General features: G+C 38.4%; 1 protein-coding gene across 1 annotated transcript in view; it reads left to right on the top strand.

Annotated features, from left to right (window-relative positions):
• DOK6 (docking protein 6) overlaps positions 1–24,135 on the top strand; it is a 243,200-nt gene that overhangs the window by 85,740 nt on the left and 133,325 nt on the right. The window contains exon 2 of the mRNA XM_065669341.1: positions 8,518–8,625. Coding sequence (XP_065525413.1) covers positions 8,518–8,625 — 108 coding nt within the window. The remainder of the gene's footprint in view (positions 1–8,517; positions 8,626–24,135) is intronic.

Here is a 24,135-nt window from a genome sequence, read left to right as displayed (position 1 = left end):
CTGTAAAAATTATTTAATATTTTGCCCCTCAGTAGTGTGGAACCAATGTTTGTGATTGCTGTCCTGTTTGGAGGCTCTGCTTCATTTTAAGGTATTTTGTTGCACAGTTTTGATTGTATAACACTTACTTTCACAAATCCCCACCTTCTTAAAATAAAATAGGATCTGAGCAGATAGATACAATCTTTCAATGTGTGTTATTGCAGATTGCATGCAAAGGTCTAAATTTACTTTTATGAAGATGTAAATAAGAAGACTATCTTAATAACTCAAACTGTTCTGTTTCTCAGTATTAAGTTCCCTTGTAGGTGTGCTAAATGCCTTTAACTTTCTCAAGAGCAAAGTGATGACAGCCTACTAAATATATGAAAAAGATACTGCATTTCATCTTAAAAAGCTCATCTATGGAAAAGTAAAAAAATTAAGAAGCTTTACTACAGTGGTATTTCCATTATTTTAATACATAGCTATATGATTAAAAACTAATGAAAGTAGTTCTATCTTTTCCTCTGTGAATATTGCTTTCCATTCCATAATATCAAACTGGTTTTTGTGGTTTGTCATATTCATCTGTGGTGTGTCTATTTGTAACTAATTAGAGTAAAACATTGTGAAAAAAAAAAAGGGGGTGGGGGGGAAGGGGAAACTGGTATTTCCACCAAGAAATGTCAGATGAGTTAAGTAAGTTAGTTTCTCCAGTTCAGTTTGAGAGGTTACTCGAAATTCATATTAAAGTATGACGAAAACATAACTTTCTCTGTTGGTATTCCTTTCTGATTACATTTAGAAAAGTACCTGTGGGAGGAGATATGAACTTGGGTACAAATCCTGGCTACATAATTGTTCATAATTAGGTGCTGCACATCCAGTTTTAGCTCAGTAAAATGCTTGAGATTTCTTGGGCGTTATAATTTCTTTAAAAATATTGCAAGTTCTGAGATTTTCCTGCTGGATGCCAGCTAAAACAGTTGCAACCAAATTTTTATTGTGGTTTGGTCTGAGGCGGGGGGTTATCACCTACTCTGAGGCCAGACATGAAGCAAGCAGCATTAGTTTTCCTCCAAAAGGATCACTGAAGTTAGTCTCACCAAAACTGAGTCTGAAATGCAGAAAGCTAAAAAATGGCTGCTGGACCTGATTTTTTTAAATAACAGTAAGATCAATTCAAATATAAGTGATAAATTCTGCTGATCTGCAGACTGGTATGAAGACTGAATGCATTATTTGTGTAGGCTGTCTTTCTGTCCTTGAATTGTCCTCCTGGCAGTTCAAAGCAAAATAATGGTGTTGAGTTTTTAAGCGGAGGCTGCTTAAGGGTTGATGAAATTGTATAATGTTTTTCACAGGAATACAACGTGCAAATCTTTTCAGCCATGTATTCCCTGCTCCTTTTAAACACAGAAAAAAAGAGAAGACTTCAGACTCTGTAGCTGAAGTGTTTATACACGCAGTCGTTTAGTTAGTATACGAATAGTTGGAAAATTACTATGGTGTGCTTTGATTATACAGAAATATCTAATAATAAAATACATCTTTTTATGGATTACATGTATAGCTTGTGACTATAACACCATAAATTACAGTATATTATAAACATCTATATGAATTTATAATGGCATGTTATGGCAGCAGAAAGATGACGTATGTATGCTATAACTTGGTGAATTGTCCCTAATCATCTCTCTCTAACCAACCTAATTCTTACTGACTGCAATCAAGCCCACAAGGAATGATCTAATCTGAGATTAAACAGTTTGTAGCAGATGTTTCTATATTTCTTTTGTTCCTAACTTTAAATGCCAGCAGATTGGCAATCTGGAAAATAATAAGAATAAAAAATGCTATCAAAAAATTTAGGCCTATTTGTCTTTTATAATGTTGCAGAAGATCACACGACAAGGTTTATAAACTAGAGGTTTGACCTTGCTTCCTAATTAGAATGATAAAAATAAAGCTCAAGGGTATATGCAAGGTTATCATATATGAGCAATTTTTCTGGGTTGGATAGCCTTCGTAACATGCCTTCTGACAGCAGTTTTTATTAAAGGCATTGCTAGTGATCTTTTGGGGATATATTGCTTTTCTTTTATTGCAATTGCTTTGTGGTAGATACTTTAGTAACATTTGGTGAGAAAATATGTTGAAATAGCCAAGAGTGGGTGGAGAGTTAGAATCAATACAGAAAAAGGAAAACCTCCCAAAGTTTATTGTATCTTGTGGTAAAGTCTTGGCCCCACATCCCACAGCTTCTGACAGAAACAAGTAATGTCATGCTTCTGAGCAGGGCTACAGTTTATTTTTGCTGCTCCTCCTATTTGGGGATGGGTGTCAGGTGACTATGGAGGATCTCTGTTCTGTTGCTGGGAGATAAATGGTGTGCTAAAGGAGCAGAAACTGACTTCCATTCCCTGCTTCTCTGCACCCTCTGCACTAATTCAGGAGCTCAGTGCTGTGAGGTAGTGTTCCATCTCATTTTCTTCTTCATATGGATCCAAACTTGCCACCCAAAATGCAGTGGAAACTTTTTCGAAAAATGAGACAGAGAAATCAGTGCTGTTCCAGACAGGGAAAACGCTGTTTGTAGGGCACCTTAATTTCAAAGCTGCTCAGAAACCTAAGTGCAGGAGGAGAGGTATGCCTTCTTACAGCAGTACTTGTTTCCATCTTTTTAATGCAAGGCGCTGGTAACTCAGGCAGGTGGATTGCATGGTTGAGGTGTTTGGGGGTTTTTTTTGGTTTGTGTTGACTTTAGCCAGCAATAGCTCATATCCTGTAACATCCTCTTTACCTGAGGCACGAATTACTTCATCTTTCCATTTTTCCTCTTGGGCTTTTTTACAGATAATAGCCACTTCTAAAAATCTCTGAAATTTTACTTGAATGCTTGACAAGTGTAGTGCCACTGAAGCGGTAAGGTGTCACCCCTCATCTTTTCTCCCTTTGCCAAAAATATGCACACAAAAATCAGAAAGCGGTGGGTGTCAAAACAATGGTTAAATATGGCTACTCTGACTACTATTTTTATTTTTCTTATTATGAAAGCTACATTTTTTAATTAGTGAATCAAGATTTATTTTTTTTTTTTAGCTCACAGTATACTGCATTTCTCTCACACACCCCATAAAAAAAATATCCTTTTTTTTAATGGAGGTAACTAGTGAAGTAAATTTGAGCAAATTCATTTTTTAGTGGTTTTAGTGCATACACTGAAGATATTGTCTTGTTTAACAGGAGAGCACTCTGCATGGAAAGTCAGGGAGGAGACAACAGCTAGCTTTCTCTACAGTTAATAAGATGTAAATGCGGGACTGAATGTGATTATGTAGATAGCTTCTGGGAAAACCATTCAATGGGTTATGCTAGAAAAAAAAACAACGCATGAGCGATGCTTTGGTGCCCATCCTGGTCAGTGCTGGGTTTCTGCTAGTGACTAGAAGCTGATTCACTACTACTTCTCTCAAGAGACAAATGTTTCTACAGCTTCTGGCAGAAAATCAAGTTATTTTACAATATACCCAAGAAAGAGGTTGCCATTTATACTGTTTTTTGGTTAGGGACAGGGAGATTTCAGCATATTAAGTGGCCTTTTTTTGGCATTATTAAAACAAAATTAAAAAATGTGTGTGTGTGTGTAGGTTGTTTCTGGTTTGTTTTGGGGCTTTTTGAGTGTGAGGTGGAATTTCTGGAATAATGTGTAGACACTTGCCAATAAAAATCCCCTCTAAATATTAGTGATGACTGGCAAAGCTTTATTAGCTATTGCAATGAATAAATTAAAGTGCTACTCTCAAAAGCATTTATTGTAAATGACTAGGAAAAGTCTTTACAAATCTCTGGAAAATTAAAAGTCATACGTAAGATTCCCACTGTAAACCGATTATTTTAAATTATTTTAGAAAAAGGAAAAAGTTTTTCTTCTTTCTAAAAACCTATTTTAACCAATGGATTTCCTGTAATATGTCTTTTAGTGGATTTAGTATTAACAACCATGGCAACAATATAACAGAACTGTATGATATGAGCATGCAGAATAATCATAGAATCATAGAATAGTTTGGGTTAGAAAGGACCTTAAGATCATCTAGTTCCAACCCCCCTGCCATGGGCATAATGACCCATTCAGAGGCCAAACTTTTGCGTGTATTAGTCAAGAATGTTAAAAAATCTGAACATGCTGGAAAGGAGAGCTGAGGAGTGAATTAAGTAGAAGGAAAAGTAAGAAAAGAAGATTATACAGAGATTTTCATTATTAATTGATCTATTGCAGTGTTTCAATTAAAATACAAAAAAGAGATCTCTAAAGATATTAGAAATGGTGCAGCACTGGAAGTTCAATTTCTGAGTTGAAAGATTCCAGAAATCATTTGGGGGTGATAAGGTTATATTGTTCTAGATCTGGAATCATTTTCTGTTGCCAATGAGATAAGGCTACTCAGAGTCCAGCCATAGAAACAGAGACTATGGTCCCCTGCAAGCTTGTACATCACGGTGAAAATCATTCCTGTACAATATTGCAAGAGGCAGCTGAATCAGTCACCACCAGACCATAAGTGTGCAGAGTTACTGCCATCACTTACAGATATATAGTTGCACAGGTAGTGGGATTTTGTAAAACAGAGAGGAAGGGTGTTTAAAGAGGTTCTGCTATGCCATGGACTCAGCAGGTAATTTCAATAGAATCCTTCTCAGGTTTATGCTGAACAAATTTTGTCATTCTAATTGATACTTTAATAGAAGGTAACCTAAACATAGCATGCACTTAATAATATCTTTCTGAATTACTGAAGAAAAAAAGCAATGACATTGCCCTCAGTACGAAATTTTTAAACCATATTCACTGAGCAGTGAGTGCTCATTCAAGACTGCTGTTAAACTGATTAAATCGTAGAATCATAGAATAGTTAGGGTTGGAAAGGACCTTAAGATCATGTAGTTCCACCCCCCCTGCTATGGGCAGGGACACCTCAAACTAAACCATGCCACCCAAGGCTTCATCCAACCTGGCCTTGAGCACTGCCAGGGATGGAGCATTCACAGCTTCCCTGGGTAACCCATTCCAATGCCTCACCACCCTCACAGTAAAAAAGTTCTTCCTTATAGCCAATCTTAACTTCCCCTTTTTAAGTTTTAACCCGTTACCCCTGTCCTATCACCAAAGTCCCAAGTGAAGAGTCCGTCTCCAGGATCCTTGTAGGCCCCCTTCAGGTACTGGAAGGCTGCTATGAGGTCTCCATGCAGCCTTCTCTTCTCCAGGCTGAACAGCCCCAACTTCCTCAGCCTGTCTTCATACAGGAGATGCTCCCGTCCCCTGATCATCCTCGTGGCCCTCCTCTGGACTTGTTCCAACAGCTCCATGTCCTTTTTATGTTGAGGACACCAGAACTGCACACAATACTCCAGGTGAGGTCTCACAAGAGCAGTGTAGAGGGGCAGGATCACTTCCTTCGACCTGCTGGTCACGCTCCTCTTGATGCAGCCCAGGATACGGTTGGCTTTCTGGGCTGTGTGCGCACACTGAAGCCAACTCATGTTCATTTTCTCATCTGTCAACACCCCCAAGTCCTTTTGCACAGGGCTGCTCTGAATCCCTTCTCTAAATGATCACTTAAATCTCACAGGAAATACTAAATATTATGGAGACAGCACTTTGAGTGGTTCTTATTCTCTCTGTTACTAAAGGCCTAATGTTGCTTTCTTTCACAGTGACTACCCCAATTATCTGAGGACTTTAGAAGTCTTTCCAAAGTTTTGAATACAGCCAATGGCATCCTAAAGTAGGCCAGGGATAAAAGATATCTCACAGTTCGTGAATAATTGAGGAAGCTTCTGTATAACAATGAAGTGCCTTATGAAACGCAAATGTTTGTTTGCTGTGTGCTCACATCTGCACCTATTTATCTATATTTATAGGTAAATTCATATGCTAATGCTTTTTCAAACACTGAGATGCAAACTGTCTGTTGGTGTAATAAGGGAAAATGCTGCTGAAATGAAGTGGAACAGTATACGTTTATACCAGCTTTTAAAGTAGGTTAAAAAAAGCAAACTTCAAATGCAAGGATGTACCTTTGTGTATGTACACGCTACATCAGGAATCCTCTTCAATCCATTCCATTCTTCAGATCTCTCTTCTCCCTGAATGTCTGGAAAAAAAAACCCAGATGTCATTAAATTGAAGGGGTAACGGTCTAAAGGTAAAACTTAATGGTTCTTCTTGCTATTAATTGTTCTCCTTTAAAAGGTAGGCCTCTTCATTCTCACAGTCTATGTGCTGAAGCCTTTGAATTCATACCAGTGCTGAAATTTAGGAAAAGGCCTAACAAGTATCATCCTTAAAGATCACTAGCATGTTGCCTACTAGTAAAAGGATCAAGCCCTCCCTCCTGAATTTTGTTACTTTAGCTGCAAATCTTCAAACTTGCTTCCACGCTGTCATAGATTGATATCCAGTGGAAAAAGACTGAAGTTGGCATTCAGGAGACCCTGCTTATTTGTCATTGAAGGGATTGCTTTGCTGCACACATTAGATGACCTTTTACCCTTCATAAAGTTTTTTTGGTCAACTGAGACAAAACTTCTCTAACCTGATCACCAGTTGTCAAAAATTCAGGTCACCTGTAAAATGTGGATTCTGTGACTACTGAAACCCACCACCAGTGATGATGGAGCCTGTAGGTTGATCTGTTTTTTCTAAAGGGAAGTCTTTGAGGACCATTAAGGGAGGATAATCAAAATAAGGAAATCAATAAAAGATTTGAGATTAAGACAATGGGTTTACCCTCAAAAAAAAAAAAATTCTTAGGAAAAGACTTTCCACAGAAGAAGAGAGATGAACTGAAAATAGAGATGGATTAAAAAAAAACAAACAAAAACCAAAACAACCCAGATCCCAGAAGAGCCATGAATATTATTAAAAGTGATACTTTTATTAAATGAATAAATATGTCCCGTTTGAACATTTGGGGCTATTGCTTTTAGTAAGGTCAAAGTAGTGTGGATATCCTCTACCTGTGGGAAAGCTTTTCACACCATAATGTTATGAAGCATTAATATGGGTTAATCAGAAGATAACTGTGGGAGCAGTGCTGTTGCTTTGATAAACTAAGTTGCAACACTGCCAAGATGTTGTTTGAAGAAAGTACTATCGAATAAAGATGGTTTATGATGTCCCACAGTGTAATGTCTTTCTTTTTTTTTTTTTTTTTTTCCAAATATATGATATTGTCTTTGCTTTCCCCCAGGTCAGGTGAGGTAATTTCTGAGATAGGAAGTATAGTTGTACAGTTGCCACTTTACAACCTTAGTAGGAAAAGCCTAAAACTTTTATGCTTTCTAAGAAGTATACTTGCAGAGAATTTCATTAAATGCTATCTTTTCTTCCAAAAGTCTTCATAATTAAACATATTGGTACTGTAGTTCAGTGGTAGGTTTTTTAAAAGAAAACACTTAGTTTGCATGGTAACACTCATTAGAGATAATGGCAACAGAGTAGTAGTCAGCATTATTCTATCAGAATGTAGTTAATTAAGCTTATTTTTTATAATGACAGTATATGTGTCCTTGAAATAACTGCATAAAAATCCATATGTTATTGTCTATAAACTGTGCAAGTACTGAAAAGGAGAATGAAGGAAACTGTTTTCATAGATTATAAAACTAGGTTAATATCAAATCCCTTACTTGCATAATGTAGTCCAGAGGATTATCCTTAATCAGCTTCCCTTTAAACTGCAAACGTATTCTTATTTGATAATTCAGTCCTGATTTGTAACTTCTTGTTGTGGCAATACTATCAGAATGCTTGGTAAATAGCCTAAAAAGTACCCTTGTTGCTGAAAAGCACATTTTAAACAAAATCTAGTGTGTTTCTCATAAAAATGAGAGGATAATACTGTTTTGGTTTGTGCTTTCTGAAGGATTTTATTTTTCACAGCTTGCTCCCAAACTTTAATAATCTTTGTAGTTTTTCCTTAGAAAGTTTATCATTTAATGAAGTGAGAGAACTAGATGTTGTCCAGTAATGGTCACATTGGTGTTTACTTCAACCTTGTGTTTTCTTTTCTGTGCATACAAGTTTATACTAACTGCCTGCTGATTACTGTATTCTGTTAAAAGCAAAGTTTCCCAGTGGTATCCGTACTCTCACAGAAATAGATTATAAACACAAAAGCTAGAAATGCATGGAATGATTTCTGAAATTTTTCTAATGACAGCCTTATAATTCTTTATGTATCCAAAGTTCATAGATTTACTTGAATTCAGGAATTGTTAAATTTGGTATGCATGAAAGAAATCAAAGGAAGAAAGTCTAAAAAGGACTGACAATCAGTGTGTATAAATTGATGAATTTTGATTACTTCTGTATAAATAATTGATGTTCTCAAAATTTTAAAGACTTCTAAAATAAAATACTGTAATTTTAAAATTTCTGTCTAAGTCAACTATGTAACTGAATGCATGTGGGGTGCTGTCCACCTTTAAAGAAAAGCTAATATAACCCACTGATTTCATTTGCAGATTTTCAGGCGTTGTTGGTTGGTTTTCAAGAAGGCTTCCAGTAAAGGACCCAGGAGACTAGAAAAATTTCCAGATGAGAAAGCAGCGTATTTCAGGAACTTTCACAAAGTAAGTCATGCCTTTCTCATGAACTGAATTATCACCTCTTTATAACTGTTCCTCGGAAGAGTGTGTTCTTGATATGGCTAGTTTTCAAAGAACATAGTAAGGATCATGTTGAAAACCTAATTGCGGCACTAAAGGCACACTTAAACGTCTGTAAATCTCAGTGATACAGGTGAGATATCATACTGTTTTTTCCAGATGGGCACAAACCTCCCAGTGTGTGAAGTGACAGACTGATTTTTTTTTTCTTTCAATATTAGTTTTTTGGAAATGTGAAAAAAAATGGCTGCTTAATCAAATATTTAACTATTAGTTATTACCTGAAAATGGCAAATGCCTCTGTTGTAATGGCAACACTGGCTGAATATATAATATTTTTCCCAGAGCTCTTGAAGATTTTCAAGCCCTGTTCACAGCAAGGATTTTTAAGGCTAAAAATTCAGGATTCTGAATGAGATTCTCCCTGCTTTCTCTGTCACTATCACTTATGTGATGGAAAACAAGATATCTGAGCACAGGTTTTTCTTTCTGTCTTGTAAGTTACTGTTATCAGCTCCCCAAGTCAGTCAGTAGATTGCAAGTTAGCTAATCTTAAAATAGGGCAGGGCTCTGTGCTTGTATTACTGTCTTCTATCCAGGCACCTTTAGCTTTATGTCTTACCAGCATTAGATGTTACATTAAAACTGGCAAGTCTAAATACAAAGTTGACTTAACCAAGGTCATACAGCAAGCACTGGAAGAGTGTGGGTGTAAGTCTAGATCTCTTGAAGGCAGGTCTAATGCTTTTTATCAAAAAACTACAAAGGAACCTTTAAGTTCTAGTAGCCTCTTTATATATTTAAATGAAAAATGGGTATATAATGATTAGCATGCAATTAATCCTGTGAATGTTTTCTAAGAAAAACAGCCTCAGTAATTTCATATTGTCAAAAATCCAGCTTCTGATCGTATACTGTTGTACAGGTTTGGGGCTGACATGTACAAGACTATTAGCGCTTTCACAGATGTACCACAATGGCAATGTTTTCTCCCATGTGTAGGAGGTCCAGTAAAGCAAATGTGATTCTATTCTTCACCATAAATTTCAGAAAATATTTGCTTTCAAAATGTAATTTAATTATGGGCCTTTAAAAGGATTATTTGGGTGGTTTGGGCCAATAGCAGTGATGGGTTGACCCTAGCTGGATGCCAGGTTCCCACCAAAGCTGCTCTCTCACTCCCTTCCTCAGCTTGACAGGGGAGAGAAAATATAATAAATCCTTGTGAGCTGAGATAAAGGCAGGGAGAGATCACTCACCAATTATTGTCATGGGCAAAACAGACTTGACTTGGGGAAAATTAATTTATTACCAATCAAATCAGAGTAAGGTAATGAGAAATAAACTCATATCTTAAAAACCTTCCCAGAATATCGTGATTCTATGATTCAGATCAGTCTAGGTTTCCTTGGGAAAGCACCTAAGAGTAACACATAGTCTTAGGTAATCTAAAACTGTGCAGGTTTCATAGCTTTCTTACACAAAACAGAAAAATTTGCCTCTCAAGTGAAAACATAACAAAAATTAATACCTTTGGTTTATCTGCATTCAAATCAGTATCCAGGATCACAAGCAGAACCCCAATGAAAGTAACTTATGAAGTACTCAACTTTTTGAAATGTAGCTCAAATCAAATTCTTATTTAAAGCATTTAATCTAGAAGGCTATATATTTTCTATGCTTATGTAATAAACCCATGTATTGGGCAATGTGAATTATAGAAGTGGCTAAAAAAAATTACCAAACAAACCAAATTTACCAAATTTACCACAACCAAGCAAGCAAAAACCAAAAAACCCCAAACCAGCACTGGTAGCATGAAGCTAAGAGAATTAAAAAAATAGAGACTTTCTACTTTACGTTACCCTAAATAAACATTTCCTAATGAGCAAATAAGTTGGTCTCTTTGGAAAATGGACTTCTCTTCCACCACCACCCATCATTCCCCAGTATATATCATAGAATCATAAAATAGTTAGGATTGGAAAGGACCTCAAGGTCATCTAGTTCCAACCCCCCCACCATGGGCAGGGACACCTCACACTAAACCTTGGCTGCAGTGACCATGAGATGGTGGAGTTTAGGATCCTGTGTGGGAGGAATAGAATACCTAGCAAAGCCACAGTTCTGGATTTCCGAAGGGCCAACTTTGGCCTCTTCAGTCAACTGCTAAGGGAAGTCTCATGGGAAAGTGTACTAGGCGGTAAAGGGGCTCAAGATAGTTGGTTAGCATTCAAGGACCGCTTCTTCCAAGCTCAGGATCGGAGCGTCCCAATGAGTAGGAAGTCAAGTAAGGGATCTAGGAGACCGGCGTGGTTAAACAAGGAGCTGCTGGGCAAACTCAAGTGGAAAAGGAGAATCTATGGATTATGGAAGGAGGGGCTGGCCGCTTGGGAGGAATATAGGACAGTTGTTAGAGGATGTAGGGAGGCAATTAGGACAGCTAAGGCCTCCTTGGAACTCAATCTTGCTAGTCGGGTTAAAGACAATAGAAAGGGCTTCTTCAAATACATAGCAAATAAAACTAACACAAGAGGCAATATAGGCCCACTGCTGAACGAAGTGGGTACCCTGGAGACAGAGGATATAAAGAAGGCAGAGGTGCTGAATGCCTTCTTTGCCTCTGTCTTTACTCCTGCAGACTCTCCCCGAGGGCCCCGGATTTCTATAGCCCCAGAAGGAGTCAGGACAAAGGAGGAGTTTGCTTTGGTAGATGAGGATTGGGTTAGGGATCAGCTATGCAAACTGGACATCTGTAAATCCCACCCAAGGCTTCGTCCAACCTGGGCTTAAACACTGCCAGGGATGGAGCACTCACAACCTCCCTGGGCAACCGATTCCAGTGCCTCACCACCCTAACAGAAAGAACTTCCTCCTTATATCCAATCTAAATTGTGGATTTATTTGTTATTCTGTAAATTCTGTAATGCTGTTGTGCATTGCTTTGGTATTTTTCCTAGTAATTTTCTTATAAATAACAACAAAAACATTAGTCCTTATAGACAAGTGTTTGCTGACAGTAACAGTGAATATTACATTCATTAGTCGAAACATGACCTCATCTGTTCATTCCAGTTTCTGGTATCAAATTAAAACGTCTCACTCCTGTAGATTTAGATCAGTACACCCTTATTAAGGTAAGTTATAGGTTAGCTGTACTGTTTTCCCTTGAACATGGCCAAGTAGCAACATGAAGCTTACTAGAAATAGATGAAACTGCAGAACCTGAAGTGTATCCAAATAAACTAGGAAGCGTCACAGACTTGGCCAATTAATTGTTAAAGCAGAATTAGAAAGAACAAAGCAGAGCTTGAAGAGCAACTAACAGAAGAGTTAGGACTTTATAAATATAGATTCTGACCTATCAGGAGCAAAAAGCTTGCCAAAGACCCCAGAGTATAAAGGAAATGTGCAAGAAAGAGAGGAGAAATTAGTACATTTGCATTGGAGTTTACTGAAGAGGAAACTGGCGTGCTCTGGTGTAGGTATGCATGGGAGGATTCTGTGGAGATTTCTCTGTATCATGAACTTGATCATAGATACTTTAACCCCAGCTACACAGAATGATCACTTGCAAAGTATGGAGAACATATTTACTCAAGAGCCTAAAGGGAATTTAGAGGATTACATAGCTGAATTAATAATAGGAGTCCATAAACTCCAAAATGGGAACCCACAGAAGTTAATTCTTCCTTTACTTGTAAAATCTCCAGTCCTATTAATGCATGCTTCTCTTTCACTAATAAGGTAAATAACCTTCACACAATGTGAAAGTGGTGTGAGTTAGGTCTGTCCCTGACACGATATAGCTGTCTTGAAGCAAGAGCAGCTTGAATCTGTCAATGCTGGTGTGCTTACCCTTCCAATAAATAAATAGGTGGTCTGGCATTGAGTTCAAGACTTACTGGTTTAATCCCCCCAGTATGAAAGATTGGTACTTCAAGATTATGTCAACAACAGCTATTTCTAAGGTTTTGAATTTCAAGTTAGCAAGATCAAAGTAGGATAAGATTTTTAGATTTCAGATGGTTTTTGTTGAGTTTTGTTTGGGTTTTTTCCCTGTTATTATGTTCGATTCTGATTTGCTTTATATAAACCTGCAAAAACAAAATAAAATGAATTGCACAACATTTTAGCAATGACTTCTGATAGCCAAAAATATCTATGGAACAGATGGTCTAAAGCACATGTTATATAATATGTGTCCACAAAAATAAATAATAATCAAGAAAGAGATTAGCAGTAACCTACTAGCTGTGATCTGCTAAATCAAATTTTTGGCCAGGCCCACACAAGGGGAACCACATTACACTTTTTCTTTCACTGCTTGATTGTCCTGAAGAAACTTGTGGAATGTTAAATACTGGTTTCAGAAAATGGTGATTTATGTAATTCAATCCCAGTGATTTATGACAAGTTCTTTTACCAGCTGCAGCAGTTTCTTTACCGGATCTTAGCAATAAGGTCTCCTGTGCACATGCACACAGAAGCACACACCCAGAGTTTCTGTGGTGCATTAGCAGTCCTATTGTGTAAGAGACGGAAGGGGACAGGTTCTTCTTGTGTTTAAAAACTCAGTATGCAGGAACAAGATTCTTCTACAGCACAGTTGCTAGTCTCTAACTGACATGGCCCTAAGCCATGAGGTGGCTATTCACTTAAAAAAATTTTAAGGTACGTGAATTCCTGATAACTTTGAGAAACACCAAATTTTGCCACAGTCATCTGTGTGATAGCGCGTGCTATACTTAAATGTAATTACAAGTCTATAACGAAAACCAAATATATTTACATATGGTAGCATTATCATAATCCTTATAAGAACTTTTTTCTGATTGTTTCAGCTTACCCAGTTACTTTTGGATTGGTTGGTTTGTTGGTTTTTTTTACTTTTTTGGGGTTCTCTGGCCACCACCAGGTTGCCTAAAGATTCTTATTGCTAAAGAAATGTGAACTAGCCTACTGTTTATTCTAGTTTAGTCCAAGACTCTTGCTTTATTGTGGAGCATTTCAGCCTCTTATGTTGTTCCTGGTCACTACAAACACGAAGTTATGCAAGTATCCTTATGGACCTCTAATCTAGAATGCTACTACAATTATTCATGATTGTTGCATTGCTTCTCAGATGCAAAGACATTCTCAAAAGGAAGTTGGATAAACATCTATAATTGTTAGGCTTGAGTTCTTGTGCTTTTGTGGTAGGATATAACACTTGATTTGCATCCAAATTTGAATATTATTTGAATTCTCTTCCTCACTTCATTTTTTTGTATAATGTTTATGCTTTCTGGTTTTCAAATCTGTCTGATTTTGCTATGTTGACCATTCTGCTTGAACTGTTAGTTGATCTAAATTTCCTCATGAAGTCTTTATTTTCTCATCTGGTTAAACTCACTCAAAAATTCATATTAGACGAAAGCTAAATATGAATACCTGGTGAAGATCTGGTCGCATTCGCCAATAGCAGATTTTTTACTCTGAGAACAATACCAGATTTAGACTATTTTGTCCTTTGCCTCTTCTCCACTTATCCCTGTTCTTTAAAGTTTTATTACCTAGAACTTTTTCCAGAAAGTTTCAGAATAGTGATGTCAATGTAGTAATTTCTTAGGAGTCCAGTGAATGTGTGTAGGCACGTGTGCCTGTTAATTCTGAATATTATTTTGTCAATTTTTACCTGCAAAGAATCAAGAATTTAACAATCATTTTCTCTAAGTCTCAGCTCTTTGAAAGAGGTGTACCTTGTCTGGTTTTCACACCCTTATTTTGCTGAGCCTTCCAAAGCAGAGATAACTAAATTTTCCTGAAACTATATACCCTTTTTTCCCACATTTTGTAATGTAATTATCTTCAAATATTTTTTTACAGCACTTTTGTGTAATATCTTGTCTTCTAGCAAAATCATCTGATTGGTATGGGAAGGCTACAAAGTACATTGCTTTCACGGGCAGCTATTTCTCGGCTGATGAGATTAAAATGAACTCTATTTAAATGAATAACTGTTAGTAAAACTACTCAGTTCTGCACACCAAACAGTAAGATTTGCAGTAATTATCAGATCCCTCTTAAAATATAAAAGTATTTGAACAATGTAATCATTCAAAGCAAGCATTCTATGCACCAAAAGCAAACTGCAGGAATAATTGAGGCTCTGCTGGTAATAAAGCTGTTAATAGAGTCTGAGCACATCAAAGGGCAGCATGCAAACTAATAAAACAAAATGTCTTTCAACAAAGATTGTATTAAGGCAATAACATCTTCTTTCCTTAACAATGTACTGAAGAAATCTACAAGTTGAGCATGCTGATAGAACTTTGAGTTCTCACAAGCTCAAACCTAAAATGCTTAAACGACCCTATGAGTCTCTTCCTGTGTAGGACTATACTAATCCTTTGAAACCTTGAAGACACTTGTAATATTAATTAGAAGTGTCAATTCACAGGATATATAAAGAATTTATGTCAATAGGTGGCTTTGAATTTCTCATCAGTCCCATCAGTGGCTGAATCTAAGCATCAAGGAGGGAATGAACAGTGGGAGAAGTAAAGATCATCTCTAAGTCTCTACTGGTAGCACAATGCAACTCTAAGACATGTTAGTAGTGCTTCTTATATGAAGATCTGTGTACCCTTATTAAAGTAAATTCGTAGTAGTCCTTGAGTATGGGCACAGTTTTGTAGCAAAAGTGACACAACTCTTCAAAATCATCTGTTTAAATAGGAGCCTGTATTCCCATTATGTGAAGCGTTAAAACAAGGAAGTAGATAGAACATTTTACTGTAAAAAAAATATTTGGACAGTGAAAGGTTGTTTTAACATTTTAGCGGGGGGGGGGGGGGAAATAAAAATTATGATCTAAAACTCCAAAATGTCATTGACCCATAGAACAATTCAGGTTGAAAGGGGACTTCTGGTTTACATCTAGTTCAATCTCCTGCTCAAAGCAGCACCAGTCAGATCACATTGATCATAGCCATGTCCAGTTTTGAACATCTTCAGGGATGGAGGTCCATGACCTCTACCAAGAAAAACATGAAGTTCTGCACTTGAGGCCTAATAACCAAAGCAGCAAAAGAGTCTGGGGACTCAGTGGCTAGAGGGCAGCTCTACTGAAAAAGCCTTGACAATCCCAGTGGGCAGTGGTCTGAGCCTGTGCCTTGGCAGCAATGAAGGCAAACCATGTCCTGGGCTGCCTCAACAGGAGTATGGGCAGCATACTATCCACTGAGTGCATTTTAAGCCATACATGGAATATCATGCCCAGTTCTGGTCCCCTAGCTGCTCTATTCAAGATAGCAATAAAAAAAGAAAATGGAGATGGTCCAGCAGAGGGCAAGTGAGGAAATTGGAGGTTGTAGAAGCTGACATGAGGAAAGGCTGAAGGATCTGGCTTTGCACTAGTGAAGAGAGAATGCCTGTAGGTACCTAATTACAGCTTTCTGGTTTTGATGATGGTGGCTGAAGTGAGAAATGGATGTGCTCTCTTCTAAAGGATGCTCAGGGGAAGGACAAGAGGCAATGGGCAGAGATTACTTCGGAGGAAATTAGATGGATATAATAAGAAAGAAAAAAAAAAAGAGCAATGGAAAGAACTAAACATTAGAGCAGGCTGACCAGAGAGGTCAGTATTTCCTAGCTTGAGGAAATCTTGAAGACCTGAAGATCTGGCTTGGCAGGGCCCTGTGTAACCTAATCGAAGGCTCTGCTTTCAAGGTTGGAGCAGATGATCTCCAGGGGTCCCTTCCAACCTAGACCTTTCTATGAACTGTGAAGTATGTGTCACTGAAGTTTCTATGAGCTCTTGATATACCCCAGTGTTGCGCATATTGTCAAACTGCTCTTGCCTTCTCTTGAGTGTATTTCAGTCATTTCTAGTGATAAAAGAAAATATACTTAATCTTCCTAGTGTCTCTTAAAACAGTCTGAAGAGAGCTATTTCTTTGAAGTGTTCTAGTGTTACTGCTTTATAGCAGAGAACACAATGATCTGTATGTCAAGTTATGTATATTCTGGTTTTGCCATGAAAATCTATACATAGAATCATAGAATCATAGAAAGGGTTGGAAAGGACCTCAAGATAATCTAGTTCCAACCCCCCCTGCCATGGGCAGGGACATCTCACACTAAACCATACCACCCAGGGCAACCTGGGCTTGAACACTGCCAGGGATGGAGCATTCACAACCTCCCTGGGCAACCCATTCCAGTGCCTCACCACCCTCTCAGTAAAGGACTTCTTCCTTACATCAAATCTAAACTTCCCCTGTTTAACTTTTAACCCATTACCCCTTGTCCTGTCACTAGAGTCCCTGACGAAGAGTCCCTCCCCAGCATCCCTATGGGCCCCTTTCAGATACTGGAAGGCTGCTATGAGGTCTCCATGCAGCCTTCTCTTCTCCAGGCTGAACAGCCCCAACTTCCTCAGCCTGTCTTCATACAGGAGGTGCTCCAGTCCCCTGATCATCCTTGTGGCCCTCCTCTGGACTTGTTCCAGCAGTTCCATGTCCTTTTTATGTTGAGGACACCAGAACTGCACAAAATACTCCAGGTGAGGTCTCACGAGAGCAGAGTAGGGGGGCAGGATCACCTCCTTCGACCTGCTGATCACGCTCCTTTTGATGCAGCCCAGGATACAGTTGGCTTTCTGGGCTGCGAGCGCACACTGAAGCCGGCTCATGTTCATTTTCTCATCGACCAGCACCCCCAAGTCCTTCTCCACAGGGCTGCTCTGAATCTCTTCTTTGCCCAATCTGTAGCTGTGCCTGGGATTGCTCCGACCCAGGTGTGGGACCTTGCACATGGCATGGTTAAACTTCATGAGGTTGGCATCAGCCCACCTCACAAGCGTGTCGAGGTCCCTCTGGATGGCATTCCTTCCCTCCAGTGTATCAACTGAACCGCACAGCTTGGTGTCATCGGCAAACTTGCTGAGGGCGCACTCAATCCCACTGTCCATGTCACCCACAAAGATGTTGAACAAGACCGGTCCCAACACCGATCCCTGAGGTACACCACTCGTTACTGGTCTCCAGCTGGACATTGAGCCATTGACCACAACTCTTTGTGTGCGGCCACCCAGCCAGTTCTTTATCCACCGAGTGGTCCACCTCTCAAGTTGATGTCTCTCCAATTTAGAGAGAAGGATGTCATGTGGGACAGTGTCAAACACTTTGCATACCTTTTGGCAAAGTTTAAAACCTTTGCACACCTATGCTTTGTGCATATTTGTTAAAAGCACTTCTGACTTTGACATCTAAAATGTCTCATGTCATCTGTAAAGCTTCATATATGGTGAACATTCAGATAATTTTCTCTCTTGAGTAATGAATATGTTCTCTCAAGTTATTTCAAGGCTAAAGCCTGACATTCACTCTAATAGCTGCTTGTCATTTCTGAAGACTATTTTGGGGTCAGGTGTTTGAGGTGAGATCATGGAGCCATTCTCTGTATGTATATACTCGGACATGTAGGTAACATGGGAAGGAAAATTACTGAATTAAAGCTTAGAGAAGAAGTAGACCAAATGTTAGAATGTGGAAGAAAAGTAAAGGAATAAATGCTCTGGCAACCTATAAGAGCACCTTATGAATTAGATATCTGGGAGAAACACCAAGAGCTTCGGGCCGTTCAAAGCTGGCTGTTCAAAGAATTGATATGAGAAATGCTGAAGGGAAGAATGGCATGGGAAAATGGTAAAGAAAGTGTATATTACTAAGGGTAAATAAATCTATTTTAATTGACTTTGCACAAAATCTAGGAGACTGGTACAGAAATAATCTGACAATGAAAAAGAGGTGGACCAGGAAGCAAAAAGTATGGGTATGGTTTGTCTCTTCAGCTCAATTATATTTGTTGCAAAGAGACACAGATTCACATTAAGAAAAAGCAAGAGGGGTTGTTCAGATTTTTACACCAAAGCAAATTGCTCTCTAATAACACTACATTATTGTTGTGGGCAGCTGGGAGATATGCACTTCTCGGATGTTTCCCAGGAGTGGCAAGTTCTGAGATAGGAAGACCCTGTGTTTGGAAGCAAAGGTTTCAGTACCAGGTACCTAGATGAAGCTGCCGGATAGGTACAAGAACAGAGACTGGAAATAAGGTCTCTGAAGGACATATCCACTGGTCCTTGGTGGAAGATCAAGAATAACAATTAAGCTAGGTTATAAAACAGCTGGATTCTGCAGTGGAGATTTGCACTAAGCTGCTCTTCTTAACGCAAGTGTTGTTGAAAAGTTGAATCCTGGATATCTCAATTAAGATCAAAAGTTTAAAGGACTTTTTTTTTTTCATTTGTTTTCATCATGCAATTTCTTTGGTCCTTTCCTGTCAATATAATCCACACCTCTTAGAAGTGAGGAAGGTGTGAAAGGAAATTGGTATTTGTGAAACCATCTGTATGAAATATACTTGTGTGATGACCAATACGGAAAAACCATGAGAGAAACCTAAGTATAATCAGTGTATCATTAAGTCAGAAAAACAGCGAAGTTACAATAATAAAACATAATTTATAAAGCCTCTATTCAACAGTATGGTATTTAACATTTATTCTGACTGAGATTAAAAACCATTATGAAAAATCAAATACAATCATATAATTAAGACAATGTGTATCATAATATGTTTATAAGAGGTGCCAATAAACATAAAGGTATTTATTTGTCTTAATATGGAGTAGGAATGCCATAAATAAAAAACAGGGGCCCACTGTCATACAAACAGCAGGAAAATGGTGGAGTAAACTTACAGAACTAGCAGTCAAAGTAATATTTAAGACTTCCTTTCCTAGCCTTCAGCACTTGACTCTGCATTTATTATTCTTTTTGCAATACTGTGTGTGTCCACTTTCACTACTGAAGTGTAGAAAGTAGATATGCTACATAAATAATAAAAGTTCTTGATGAAAGTTAAAGACAATTATTTGCCTACTGTGTATAACACTAATAAAGAAATGTTACATGAAGATTATTTTTTTTCTTAATGACAACATTTTCCGTTGAAGCTCTATGAATTATGTGGCTGTGTTGTTGGGAAATGTTTACATTTTGATGTGGAAATGGCAAGGGCATTGTCCCTTATGCAATAGCTGTAAAAGGAAGCAGGTACAAACTGCAGGTTATAGTATATGAGGGAGGACAGGCAGTTTTGGAACTGTAATTTACTTTCTTTTAATGAAGGGAAATATAATAAGTCTTAGGAGGACTAAATTTCTTGTAAGGTTTTGATTTGCTTATAGTAAAGGAGGCTTTGCAACATAAATAAAGAGCAATTTATTATGAAAATTGGCAGAAAGCTATCTAATTTTTACTTCTTCAGAGAAAAAAATTTGAAATTCAAATCACTGGCTGATGAAGGTTATTAAAAATGCATTAGAGTTGAAAATGTAGCTGCATGTAATTGTCATAATAGATATTCAAAATTAATTTTTCCCCAGTGGCAATTAAGCTAAAAGAATTTTCAAATTATCATCTAACAAATTTCAGTTAATTTTAGAAGCAAATAAAATTAAAACATTTCATAAAGTTTCTAAAAAATTTAGAACTACTTCTTAAAAAAAAAATCCTAAAAAAACTGTTGCATTTCTGTTCAGAATCTTTCATTTTTCATCTTCTTCAATTTACTGCCTTTTCTTTTTTCTTTTTTTTTTTTTTTTTTTAATTCTTCATTTCTCCCTATTGCAGTTTTCTCTTTTTCACTTTTTTCTCCTGAAGACCTCTGGACCACTTCGAGTACATGTAAATACCCACACATGTACAGGCATGTGCTGAGTTTAGTTTAATTTAAATAAATTTTCTTTCTACATCTGGTATTTTTGCATCTAGTTCATGCATTTTTTTTGATGAGCATCAAGAATTTCATAGGCAATCTGGTGCTCTTAATGCTTCCTTGAGAATTTCTAAAATGCCTCTATTATATATATTTCAGAAGAGCATCAAAATACCAGTTTTGGCATTGTTGAATTGGGATGGGGATTATTTTTTAAAGACACTAGGGCATATTTACACTTTGTAAAAATCAATGAGGGTGAAGTTTTTTGGTGGTGGGTTTAGATTTATTGTTTTAATCCTTTCTAAAAGCAAAACAAAATTAAGCTAGTGGATAAGTCAGTGATTGTGCTTTTATATGTACAGTCATGGGCTTGTACCACTTGCTGTTGTCCACAGCCAGCTATGGGGCAGAGCACCCAACTGAGTCCTCTGCTTGTGTGTAGTTTCCTCACCTTTGGCATCAAGCAAGAGCCAGAAACAATTAGAGAAAAAATGATGATGATGATGATGTCCCTTCTCCTTTCCTGGCTAAAGTAATTTCTCTTTTTCTGAATATAGTTCAGAAATGCCCAGCATCAGAGAGGTCCTTAAAACCTGGATCATGAGATGCCTCTCAACCATGACTTTTTTTTCCCATGAGTGGTACAAAGGAAGTTAAGCCAGCCTTTCCCACCTAATTTTGACCCAAGGCTTCCCCCATGGTATCAAGATTGGGCTGAAGGGTGCTACAGCCTGAGCTGAAGGCTTTCACAGGGGGTAAGAAGGGGAGTTATACCTAGGCTTCAGCCACTGGCATAATGTACAGTATAGATACAGCCAAAATAATTTATGTGCATTGAAAGCCTATGGTTACTCATATCCTTTAGCACTCCTGACCCAGTTTGTCAATGCAGTGAGAGATTGCTTAGTTAGGGTTATACCTAGCAGTTTAATAGGAAGAATTATATGCCCATCTTCTACTGCATTCAGCAAAGTTATATTTTGTAAGCATGACTTTGCTTGTAATTTGTTTTGAAATGCAGTCTGTGTTAATAAACACTTTTTTTTTTTTTTGACTGACCTTATCTAACAAGATAACTTTGGGAGTTATTGCAAGTTAGCCAATTTAAGTAAACCAAGAGGAAAATTTAAAGGCATTTTTGGAAAAGTACATTTCTCTTTTTCTTTTTATTCAAAGACCAATAACATATTCCCTTTAATTATACAATGCCTTTGAGCAGAAACTATGAAAAATCTGGACATAGTCATGTACTTTGAGAATGTTACAAGTGAAAACTTTTAAAAGTGAAAACAGTTTCTAACTGTCCAATATATTTTAGTAGCCTCATAAGGCTATTCAAACTCACCTAATGATCTAATTCATTTACAGGTTCATTCTGAAGCATTGTCTTATTGCTGTACTTGGATAATTAAACTACAATAATGAAATGCCCCATTTTGTTTAACAGTGCTACTGTCTGCATACCTAGTAACTCTAGAAGGAAGTTTGATATTGAAAGTATCTTTTTTTAATTCTAGCTGAAACTTGGAAACATAATTGGGAAACCTACTTTATTTCAGTTGTGAATCATCTTCTCTCTCTGCCTTCTCTCTAGCTTGATGTTATTTTTCAAGTGTGAACCTGAGTTTCAAATTAGAGTGTTCCTTTAACATTAAGGCATTAGTTATTTGAATTTTTTGTCAGCACTCAGTTTTACAGGTGTTCCCCCCGCCCCCCCCCCGGAGATAGAGGATATAAAGAAGGCAGAGGTGCTGAATGCCTTCTTTGCCTCTGTCTTTACTCCTGCAGACTCTCCCCGAGGGCCCCGGATTTCTATAGCCCCAGAAGGAGTCAGGACAAAGGAGGAGTTTGCTTTGGTAGATGAAGATTGGGTTAGGGATCAGCTATGCAAACTGGACATCTGTAAATCGATGGGTCCGGATGGAATGCACCCACGGGTGCTGAGGGAGCTGGCGGAGGTCATTGCTAGGCCACTTTCCATCATCTTTGGTAAGTCGTGGGAAACGGGCGAGGTGCCTGAGGATTGGCGGATGGCAAAGGTCACACCAATCTATAAGAAGGGCAAGAAGGAGGACCCGGGTAATTATAGACCGGTCAGCCTTACCTCCATCCCTGGAAAGGTGATGGAACAACTTATTCTTGACTCCATCACTAGGCATATCAAGGATGAGGGGGTCATTAAGAACAGCCAACATTGTTTTATGAGGGGGAAGTCATGTATGACCAACCTTATAGCCTTCTATGAGGAAGTGACTAGGTGGAGGGATGATGGTAGAGCAGTAGATGTAGTTTTTCTTGATTTCAGTAAGGCATTTGATACTGTCTCCCACAGCATCCTCATAGATAAGCTAAAGAAGTGTGAGCTTGACGATCAAGTAGTGAGGTGGATCGAGAACTGGTTGATAGGAAGAAGGCAGAGAGTTGTGGTCAATGGCGCAGAATCTAGCTGGAGGTCTGTGACTAGTGGAGTTCCTCAGGGGTCGGTGCTGGGACCGGTGCTGTTTAATATTTTCATCAATGACCTGGATGAGGGAACTGAGTGCACCCTCAGCAAGTTTGCTGATGACACAAAACTGGGAGGAGTGGCTGACACACCAGAGGACTGTGCTGCCATTCAGCGAGACCTGGACAGGCTGGAGAGTTGGGCGGGGAGAAACTTGATGAAATTTAACAAGGGCAAGTGTAGAGTCTTGCATCTGGGGAAGAACAACCCCATGTACCAGTACAGGTTGGGGGTTGACCTGCTGGAAAGTAGTGAAGGGGAAAGGGACCTGGGGGTCCTGGTGGATAGGAGGATGACCATGAGCCAGCAATGTGCTCTTGTGGCCAAGAAGGCAAATGGCATCTTAGGGTGCATTAGAAAGGGAGTGGTTAGTAGGTCAAGAGAGGTTCTCCTCCCCCTCTACTCAGCCTTGGTGAGGCCGCATCTGGAATATTGCGTCCAGTTCTGGGCCCCTCTGTTCAAGAAGGACAGGGAATTGCTTGAAGGAGTCCAGCGCAGAGCCACAAAGATGATTAAGGGAGTGGAACATCTCCCTTATGAGGAGAGGCTGAGGGAGCTGGGTCTCTTTAGCTTGGAGAAGAGGAGACTGAGGGGTGACCTCATCAATGTTTACAAATATGTAAAGGGTAGGTGTCAGGATGATGGAGCTAGGCTTTTTTCAGTGATATCCAGTGATAGGACAAGGGGCAATGGGTGTAAACTGGAACATAGGAAGTTCCACGTTAACATCAGGAAGAACTTCTTTACTGTAAGAGTGACAGAGCACTGGAACAGGTTGCCCAGGGGGGTTGTGGAGTCTCCTACACTGGAGATATTCAAGGCCCGCCTGGACAAGTTCCTGTGTGATGTACTGTAGGTTACCCTGCTCTTGCAGGGGGGTTGGACTAGATGATCTTTTTAGGTCCCTTCCAACCCTTGGGATTCTGTGATTCTGTGGTATTCAGCTTGTACATCAAAATGAAAGGTCAGATTAGAAAATATATTTCAAAGATTACAGTACGGAAATGAGATTGGGGAGGACTGTGATTTTTTGTATTATGAATTACTCTATAAAAATACCCTTTGAAGTATAAAGACATTTGTTTCTCAGTATGTATTTAAAAGTCCTAATAAAAATGTTTTGAAAAGGGAAGAGGTCCATATACACATGAACAGATCAGATTTGAACTATTCCTTTAAAACACCAGGCTAACAGCCAA

This window comes from Lathamus discolor, chromosome 2, assembly GCF_037157495.1.
Source record: "Lathamus discolor isolate bLatDis1 chromosome 2, bLatDis1.hap1, whole genome shotgun sequence".
Classification (NCBI taxonomy): Eukaryota; Metazoa; Chordata; class Aves; order Psittaciformes; family Psittacidae; genus Lathamus; species Lathamus discolor.
The sequence above is the reverse complement of the archived record's forward strand: the minus strand, read 5'-3'. Positions and strand labels throughout refer to the sequence as shown.